Genomic DNA, 9,874 nt, shown 5'->3' on the forward strand with positions numbered 1-9,874 from the left:
GGTCCACTCTGAGCCTGGCAGAATCAGAATCTGCATTTTAAGATCCTCATGTGATCCACATACATATTAACTACTGAGAAATACTGTTCTTACAGGCCAGTCCTAATCTGAAAAACTTGGAAGAATAAGAATAAAATTGGAAGAATAACAACACCCCATCTAAATGGCCTTTTCCACTTATAGAAGTACTTAGAAAGAGGTTTAGAATGTGCTTGCTTTTATTATGAATATAAAATATACATACGACATAAGATACATTTACACATTTACAATTTGCCGTTACTTTCATCTTTTTGAGCAAATCCCATGCTGCATGGCCCCGTTGCCCACTCCTTCCACTGCACTCCGCTCACACTCGCAACATCCGCTTCACCTTAGCACAGTGCGTGACTTGGTAAGGAACACCAGGCCCAGCCGAGAGCGGCTGGCCTTCCTGTCCTTCTCTTCCATTCTACTGTTTCCGTCACCGTATGCGTTTCCATTGCCTCAGACGTCAGCAGTAAAAATTCAGGAGAAAAGAGGGCGGCAATAATCACCTTTGTCTCTTAGAAACACCTTGAAATATCCTACGTGAGTGAGGTGACACATAGGCAGCCACTGAGCACTGCTCATTGGCCTGGGTTACGGACTCTCTACGGGAAGGCTCTGGAGCACTGTGTACGAATCAAGCTCTGCCCACCAAAGGATGAGCATAAAGAATCTGAGTATCCGTGATAGTGGAGTTCATTTAAGAATAAATAAATAAATCCACAGGAATAGATACAAATAAATAGAGTGGGTCGCCCTAAGGGAAATTTCAATGCCTATGTCCCAGTGCTTTTTTGAAACTTTACAAGGTGCGGCCTGACCATAGGTTGATGAGGAGAAGCAGGGTTCTGTAACTAAGTTGCTCTTCTCTGGGGCCCGGCCTTCCAAGGGCCACCGGTGAGGAGCAGCTGAAGAAAGCGGTCGGTCGGTCGGTCGGTCGGTCGTGTCTCCTAGAATGCAGCTATGCGAGAGGTCTTGTAGGAGTTCTCTTTGAGGCTGTCAAATATCGCTTTGGTTCCATTCTGCCAGTGTAACACCAGGTCCATCGGGGTCTTCCCAGCCTAATCAAAACAGATGAGGAAATTTGACTTCCAGATGGGAGGCATCTATAAATTCACATCCTCTCTCAAGATATGTTTAATGAGGTAATGGATGGGTGTGTGTTACTGGAGTGTTTTATGCTTTCTTCTAAGTGATTTGCCATTTTTATTCAAACCAGTCTTTCACTGTTTCTCATGGGAATGCTTTTGGCATTTCAGATGAGCAATTTTCCCCCCCTATGGGACTATTTCAGGTATTAATAAAAATCCCCAGTTCCTATCAATTTGTAAAATGATTCCTTGATTGATAAAAACTGGTGGTAACCCAGCTGCTTCGACGCCTTGGCTTAAATACTCAGGAACTGCTCAGAACTATTACTGCTCCAGGGGGTAGATTTTTCACAACTAGTTACATTGAGCTCTCTCCCAGGAAATTTTACTTTTCTGGAGGTGACATCAATGACATGTGTGAATAAATAATTTTTGACACCAAAATTCTTTTTCTTTTGAATGTCTCAAGATAGTCACAGAAAATTAAAATCATGGCACCTCTCAATTCTTGTCTTTAAATATGAGAAGTTCTAAAACTTTCCATCTCTATTCATTCAGAAGTCTCTGTTTAACACAGAGATTGCAAATTGGCAGCTTTGAGATGCAAATCAGTCTAGAGCAGTGATGGCGAACCTATGACATGCGTGTCAGAGGTGACACTTGAACTCATTTTTTTGGTTGTTTTTTCTTTGTTAAATGGCATTTAAATATATAAAATAAATATCAAAAATATAAATCTTTGTTTTACCATGGTTGCAAATATCAAAAAACTTCTATATGTGGCATGGCACCAGAGTTAAGTTAGGGTTTTTCAAAATGCTGACACGCTAAGCTCAAAAGGTTCGCCATCACTGGTCTAGAGACCTGTTTTGTTTTGGCCCAAACAGCTTAGGTTGTGTGTGTGTGTGTGTGTGTGTGTGTGTGTGTGTGTGTGTGTGTGTGTATTTTGTACATTGGAATTAATTGTCAACAGTTGGAAAATAAGAGATTTCCCAACTGAATTAGTGATCTCTGAAAAACAAACAATCAGAAGAGCTGGCAGCATGAGACTGTGATTCCGCAGAGCAACAAGGGGCTGGCTTGAGGAAGAGCCTCCACCTTGCAAAGTGATGTGCACAGATTCCTGCACCCACCCCCTTATGTTACTTGTCTGATCCGCCTGGCCCCTGTGCATATTGAGCTAGTGGCCCTGTAACCTTCACTTTGGAACTTCTCACACATCTCCCTTTATCAGCAGACATGAAGACAGTTTGGACAACAACACAATAACATATTGTCTGTTGTTTCCAATCCCTTCCAAGAGGGTTTCCAATAGCTTACTGGTCTTTGTGGAACATTGACCCATTGGGTCAATGACATGAATAGTTTCAGAACCCGCATGCCTGGGTCTCACTGATATACAGAACTCTGAGCCCTATTTGTATATTTTTGGCTATTCCATAAATTCCTGGCACTCCTCTCTATTGAAATCTATCTCCTGATTTTCTGCCTAGTTACACAGTCTCCCCAATCTGTATGCTATTTATCTCTGCGGGTAGTGGCTCACAGTCTGAAGGAAAAAAAAATCATATTTTCTGCAGCTTTGGAGATTTGGTTGAATCTACTCTTTTTCTGATACTTTAAATTATTAGATAAAGCCAATCCCAATATCAGGGGTGAAGGAATTCTACCTTTAACACTTTCCCACCCCAAGCAGCAGTCTCTATTTCTTGCACTTATTCTTTGTTCCTGTCATCAAGCCAATTGTTTCCATGATAAAATATTCCTCTCAGTCTCATAGTAATACAATAAGGAAAGAAATAACATTATATGATCACTGGGATTTTCTTTTTTTAAAAAAAAGCGATTCTCCAAAATCTTTCAAGTTATTTTTTCAGTAATTTACACCCTTTCCTCTGGGTGATATTTTTAAAGCTTATATTAGATGATGTTTGCCTGGGAATTGGGACCATGAGAAGTTGGTTTCGTTCCCTGCTTACAGATGAAGCTAAATTAATACATACTTATAAAAGGGACTTATACAAGCATTTTCGAGGCCTAAATATAGGAAATTATTTTGAGGGATGTGCAGATAAACCAAAGTGGAAAATAGATGGAGATTATCTCAAAAATATAAGCAACAATACAGCAGCCCCTGGAAGAAAGTGGTAGCATGCGATGTTGTCAGGAGGGGAAGACTGTAGATTCCTGGGATTAGATATTGATTGATTTGAGTTCATTGGCTCTGGCTGCATTGACCACTGTGGAATTTGAGACCCCCACCTTGAGGAAGGTGGTGTCTGTATTCCTGTCAACCCCAGGCCGTGCTTAGCCAGGATGGACACAGCAGATTGCACTTGTGTCCGTGGAGGTGAGCAATTGGACCATCTTTTATTATCAAGACCAAATTCTAAAAGAATTACTAGATACCATATTAGACACTGAAGTCATAGCAGTCACTATGGCTCTCCCCATCTCTGACCAGGTGACCCGAGGCTGCCAAGGTTAGCAGGGATGGAATGGACCAAACGGGGCACTAAAACCGTTAGAGATGACCCCTGAAATACTACCATTGTGGGACGATTTTCAAGACAGTTTTATAAATTGGTAATCCTGCAGGCAGGGTCCCTTGTTTGGAGCACTTACACAGTTCTTGACGTTGAGGTCCGCGCCGTACATAATCAGGAGTCGGATCATCTTGTAACGATTCAGTCTCACGGCGTCGTGCAGGGGGGTATCTCCTTCCTAGAGAAGCAGAGTGAACACGCTGCGGGGGGTCCTGAGGACAGAGGTGGGTACGTGGGTACCGGCTTGGGGAGTAATTCCAAATCAACAAGGACTAAACTCTGACTACTCACTCGGTCTTTGGCGTTGAGGTCCGCCTCGCAGGCGATGAGATGCTCCGCGCACTCGTAGTGGCCCGTCCTCACCGCCACGTGCAGCGCTGTGCTGAGCAGCTGGGAGATTAAAGAACGAGGTGGATTTGCTGGGCGTGAAGACCAGGTTGTCCCAGACCCCGAGGCATGTGGGGGACCAGGCCAGTGGCCACTATGGTACCCCACACACAGCATGGGCTCTCAGCAGATGGCAAAGGTGGGAGGAGGTGGGAAATGAGGAATGGAAAGGGGCGGGGGAGAGGGTGAAGAGGGGGAACAGGGAGAGAGAAGGAGGAGGGGAGAGGGAGAGGGAGAAGAGGGGGAACAGGGAGAGAGGAGGAGGAGAGGAGAGGGAGAAGGCGGGGGGGGGGGGTGTGCACGGGGGGCAGGCGCAGGGCTGCAAGAGGAGAAATACCTTATCCCGGGCACTGATTTTTGCTCCTTTATTCAGCAACAATTTTAAGACATCCACGTTTCCTCCACGGCTTGCCCAGTGGATGGCTGTAGATTCAAGCTATACCCGGAAGGTAAAAGGACATGACTTAAGGTAAAGAAGAACCTGGTCAGAGGAATTAGTGCGGACTCGGTGTCTAAGGCCCGGGAACACCTGCTTTGCTAGGGCATCTGGTAGCAGTGGTTGTCCCCGTCTAGATCCCCAATTCCAACTATTGGAGTTGGAGGCTCTTTGCCAAACATTTTAGCTAAACTTTTATGTGTGCGAACGGGAGTATGTGCATGCATATGTGTGCGTCTGTCATGTGCATCGTTAGGAGGCTGTTAATCTAATAAATATGTATTAAGAAGAATAAGAGCTACAACTTGATGAGAATTTCTCGTGCCAACATGTTGCTAGCCACCCTCGACTTGGTTGTCCTCCTGGCAACATTATGAGTGAGGTAGGTGCTACTGTGGTAAAATCAAGGCTCCACAGTAGTCATGTTTGCTCCCCAAGGACACACAGCTAGTGAATGGCAGGATAGATATGCAAACCCACTTTTAATCACTTTTGCCAAATACGAAGACTCAAAAGTTCTAGAAAAAGTGTACTTCAAAATTCTGGCAGAGTAAAAGTGGTCCCTTCCAAAAGATTTTAACTTGCATCTGACACCTCTTCCTGTGCCCCTGTTATTTCTTATCTCCTGCCCGTCCTCATTTCTCCTTTGTGCTAGCATAGCTTCTGCACCTCGCCCGTCATCCCATGTGGTCACTGCATGCTGCACTTACTCAGAGAGGGCCCCCTTTGCTGCTCTGGTGGTTTGTCTCTGGCCTGTCAAATCCCACACTCATGAATGTTAGTGTCTTTCCATGCTAACTTTATTTTTTGTTTCTTTAGTTGTTCTTCTGTGTGTCTTTTGGGTTCAGTTTTGGCCAAATCCTTTGTACTCTTCATGTACCCTTTCCGCTTTGCTCTAAAGTCAAATTGAGCTGCATTTAAATAAATAAAGCATTTCCCAGCTCAATTTCAGTTCATAAAATACGCTGTATGCTGGTCTTTGTAGAAATCACAGTGTTGAATTATTGAGGTCTGAAAAAGCAGCTGCTTTCCATAGATGCAATTCATTTAGTATGCAGTCTAGCCCCAAATCACGTCTACGGCAGTCAGCATCTATCATATAAGGCATGCAGCGAGAGAATTCTGATTCATTGCTGGCAGCCCAGGGGCCTCGAGCAGACTGCCGTGTATAATGGAAGGGCGGGGATGTTGAAAGGCGAGTGTCGACTGTATTACTTCTCAGTAATGCTACTGACTTGATAATGACCCAGCTCTCTGATGACGATATTGAATTCTGCTCAACAGCTTTCACTTCCTCCTTTTCCCTGGAACACTTCTCTCCTTTTCAGTCTGTATAGAAAATACTTTCCACATGACCTAGTCCCATCTCTTGTGTGGAGAAATAAGCTTTTGCCTAGTTCTCTCAGATCAATTTCCAATCCAATCAGCCCAGTGTTTCATTTTAGCTTTTCTCAAGCTTCATATAGTCTATACATTTTGGCTTATTTCCAAACTAAGAAATATATTCACCATATCACGGAATTCGACCTGTGCTCCAGCTTCCAGTAACTTCTCCACAATTGCCAGGTGTCCTTCCAAGCATGCTCTATGCAGAGCTGTCCGTTTATACTGTCAGAACAGAGATTAAAAGAGAGAAATGCATATAAAAATGTGCATAAATCCTTTCTAGTAGGTCTGAATCTGGGGACTCTGATGACTTAATTGATAGAAACTGGAGTGCTTCTTTATGAATTAAAAATGTTAAATTCACTAAAATTGCAGAACTAGAACAATTATCCTGCAACTGAGATTTGTGCTTCCTGCAAAGTACATTTCTAAGTGCCTAGAAGTCTATCTACATAGGGGGACGTGACGTCTTGCAGGTTCAAGACGACTTTCCCTCTATTGTATTTTGCACCTTCCTTGTTGTGTGATATTTATCATGCAGATCAGACAGTTTTCTTTCATCTGGGACTGTTGGTAAGTTAAACATCGAAAAGTATTCCATTCATTTTAAGAAAATGGGAGCACTCATTTTCAGTTCAACCTCAGAAGTGATTCCCTATTTACATTTCTGAATACAAAAAGGATTAGTGGTTTCTGTTAAATTGCCTTCATACCAATAGGTGAATTAGACTTATTAAAGCTGCAACAACTTTAGGCATGATTTCACGCCAGTGCCCTCCTTAGGGATAAGGAAACTGAGATTGGGGAAATGCAAATCAAGTAGCGAAGTAGAGAGAGAGCTGGCACGTGAGCACTAGTCTCTGAATTTCCCACCTAGAGCTGATGTGTTTGGGTCCAGTCAGAGATGATGCTAATAATATACAGGGTATCCCCCCAAATGCATAGACACTTTGAATAATTATTAACGCCAATGGGTTAAATCTGTAAAGAAAGAAACATCAATTGAGCTATCAGGAAAAAGTGTATATACATTTTGGGGGGGGGGGCACTCTATTTCTGCAAAGGTAGTTTGTTGGCCTGGCTTTATTCAACACCTATCCCAAGGATCTAAGAAGCTCAAGGCGAATGAAAAAGCCAGAAATATATGAGTCCAAAACAATTATTCAATCAATAGCACTAATCCAGGATTTTGTGGGGGAGAGGGGGCGTTTTTCTTTTGGACCACTGTACTCTTCTGTTATCCTGCTGACATATGTGGCAACAGCTGGGGAAAGCTGTTTCAGGTGGATTGATTTTTGGCACCATGTTAGCAAGGCTGCAGTAAAGCAGAAGAAACACAAAATGAATGAGCTGGGTTTTGCAGTGCTTTGTGTAAGCCTTACCTCATCACAGGCATCTGGATTGTTCTTGTCTGACAAGAATTTTTCTACTACTGGCAGTTTATTCTCCAGGGCAGCCTTCAGAAACCGAGGCACATCCACAGGTTCTGTCTAAAGCCAAAATAGGGCGAGAGTTACCCGTGAGCGTCCCAACATTCAATCACACCCTCCACAGGTTTATTCCCCCGGAGCACACACGCCAGACGTGTGAGACTATAAAGCCTAAAGCCCTTACGATGATTTCAGGTTCAGGTTCCTTCACAACCGGAACTTTAGTTTTCCTGTATTTTTTCTTTTTCTTCAGTTGAATGATAAGTTCAAGGTCTTCTAAATTTTCAAGCTTTGATCTTTGTTCTAGTTTTTTCTTCTTGAGCTAAAAAAAGAAAACCGTGTTTCAAAATATGTTGAGTTCTACTGACAAGCATTGTGGTTGTGTCTAAACAAAACCTGCGAGGTCTGAAATAAGTATGTATACTGCATGAGCAAAAGAATAGAAAAAATAAGTCTTTGGTTTCAGTTTAGTCATTTCTTATTCGAGGATTTGGGGGTCTGATTTTTTAATTAATTGTCTTCATCTTCACTTATCTTGCATGTAGCATCAGCTTTTGACTAATTGGAGATAGGATCTAGTCTCTAAGTCATGATTTTGTAATTGCTGCCATAAACCCCAGATTTCTGTCAAATTTTTTCATCATACTCAAGAATTTTTTTTTTTACCCAAAATAATCTAATAATGAGTGCTGAGGTTTGAAATATCAATGCCAATCTCTTTCAGGTGGCCCAGTAAGCAGGGCCCATGAAACAGACTGTCCGAGGACTACAGCTAACTAATGCATGTTTTATCTGTCATTAGTAAGTAATGAAAATTCACCCAGGAACACAGATCTTAGCAACACAGATAGTAGACACAGTCAAAGAATGATCCTTAGACCACAAACCATGTTATTGAGAGAAAGGGGTCTCTCTTTCTTGGGATAAACTAGATGCATGTGACATCAGAAATTCACTGGACACATTTCTCTTTCCAAGTCTTTCAATCAGAACATGGTCAAAGAACCTTCGATCATTGATTCAGAGTCTGGAGGACATAGTCTCGTGAAAGAATTCATTCCCACAACGTATCCCATAGAAGTTGTCTCTTTACAGGGGTTCATATTTGGTATGAAACATCTTTGGCATGGTGGCATTTATTTTGTTTCTCTCTTTGCTTCTTCCTGCTTGGCATCACCTTTTCCCTATGCTATCCCTAACCTCCCACTAGGGGATCCCATGGAGGGTTCTTACCTCTGCCTCTCGCTGTTTCTCAATTTTCCACTGCTGCTCCGCAAGGCTCACTGAGTGGGCCGGCAGTGTTTTCAGGTCCTCGTGCTTTTCCAAAGTAACAGCAGCTTCATACTCTCCATCTGTGAAATCCTCAGGGAGGAACTCCCCAGTGTCCCCACCGCCATTCTTCTTCCCTGTGACCTACGAGGGAAGAAGATGGCAGGTCAGAGCAGCAGGGCTTGTCCTGGGGTCGTCCTCTGCGGAGGATGCTGCAGGAGGCCCCTGGTCCTCCTCCCTGGCAACAGCCGCCCCCGTGCAGCTGTCAGATCTCAGGTGTGACCCATTGCTGCGATGTTCCAGGACTACCTTCAGGTACTTGTCCTGCTGTCTTAGTTAAATCAAGGTTTAGGTTAGATTGATATGCTGAAATACACTTAATCCACTTAGTCACATTTCTCCTAGGAAAATCACAACCACCCCCTCTGAATATTTAAAATTCCTTCATTTTATTACTTATGATAACTCTTGGCCTTGAGTTGAAAAGTTTTCTGACACATGTTCTTGCCATAGAGCTTCTTCCCTAAGGCATTTTGATAATGACATGTGAGTGTACACTTTAGTGATAAAACCAAAAAGGAAAAGGTAATAAATAGGAAACATGTAGAAAAGTCATTGCTCCCAGCTCCATTTTTCCAGTGTCACTCATTTTATCACATAAACCAACCATTTTCCATATATGACATTTTCACTGTGCATTATGCCTGAAAGAAAAAGGACATTTTCATTTTCAAATTAAAACCAAACGAGTTTTCATTGCATAAAAATAACATGTCTTACGTACCAGCTCTTCCACTTTCAGCATCATCATGTTGGCCTGAAGTTCGTCTGTATGTTTTTCTCCTGCGGAATGAATCCCTTCAGTCGGCCCTGCTGGGCTCCTCCACACGGGGCAGCTTATATAGCCAGGGCTGGGTGAGATAATCTTCCAACCTGGGAACCCAAGTAACACCCCCGCCCCCACCAGTGGCCAGCTCAGAGGCAGGTGAATTTTCGTTCCAGACTCAGTGTCTGGGAAGCAGAAGAGGGAGGAGATGACAGGCAACCCCACTGAATATGTGAATCAAGAGGAAATGTGAGAGGGCCATTCCTTTGGCAGTGACCACACCGCTCAGCAATGCCAGTCATCCTATTTATCGGGAAGCCAGGGGACAGCTGCCTGTTGATATTGCACCACAACACTGCTCTTTTGCCTCCTTTGTCAGCTTTCATATGACTAACTCTATCAGGAAAATGTAAATACCCTGCACATCACACTCCCGGTAATAGCTTTCTGATAACCGGACTTATCAGCACTTCACT

General features: G+C 43.2%; 1 protein-coding gene across 1 annotated transcript; it reads right to left on the bottom strand.

Annotated features, from left to right (window-relative positions):
- Positions 1-200: 200 nt before the first annotated feature.
- On the bottom strand, positions 201-9,513 carry ANKRD1 (ankyrin repeat domain 1). The gene is made up of 9 exons (XM_059662812.1): positions 9,357-9,513; positions 8,537-8,716; positions 7,488-7,625; positions 7,256-7,363; positions 5,997-6,095; positions 4,389-4,487; positions 3,956-4,054; positions 3,744-3,842; positions 201-1,088 (listed from the first exon to the last, which is right to left on the bottom strand). The coding sequence occupies exons 1-9, from the start codon at positions 9,381-9,383 to the stop codon at positions 978-980; spliced, it is 960 nt and encodes a 319-aa protein (XP_059518795.1). The 5' UTR covers positions 9,384-9,513; the 3' UTR covers positions 201-977.
- Between the last annotated feature and the right edge of the window lie 361 nt (positions 9,514-9,874).

This window comes from Myotis daubentonii, chromosome 13, assembly GCF_963259705.1.
Source record: "Myotis daubentonii chromosome 13, mMyoDau2.1, whole genome shotgun sequence".
Lineage (NCBI taxonomy): Eukaryota > Metazoa > Chordata > Mammalia > Chiroptera > Vespertilionidae > Myotis > Myotis daubentonii.

What these genes read in the sequence shown, in the direction of transcription:
- ANKRD1 (XM_059662812.1), bottom strand. Translation starts at nt 9,383, where the DNA reads ATGATGATGCTGAAAGTGGAAGAGCTG. An exon ending in AGAAACAGCGAGAGGCAGAG is followed by an intron (nt 7,626 to 8,536) that starts GTAAGAACCCTC and finishes TTCTTTTTTTAG; the next exon opens with CTCAAGAAGAAAAAACTAGA. An exon ending in ACCTCAACGCCAAAGACCGA is followed by an intron (nt 3,843 to 3,955) that starts GTGAGTAGTCAG and finishes CTGCTTCTCTAG; the next exon opens with GAAGGAGATACCCCCCTGCA.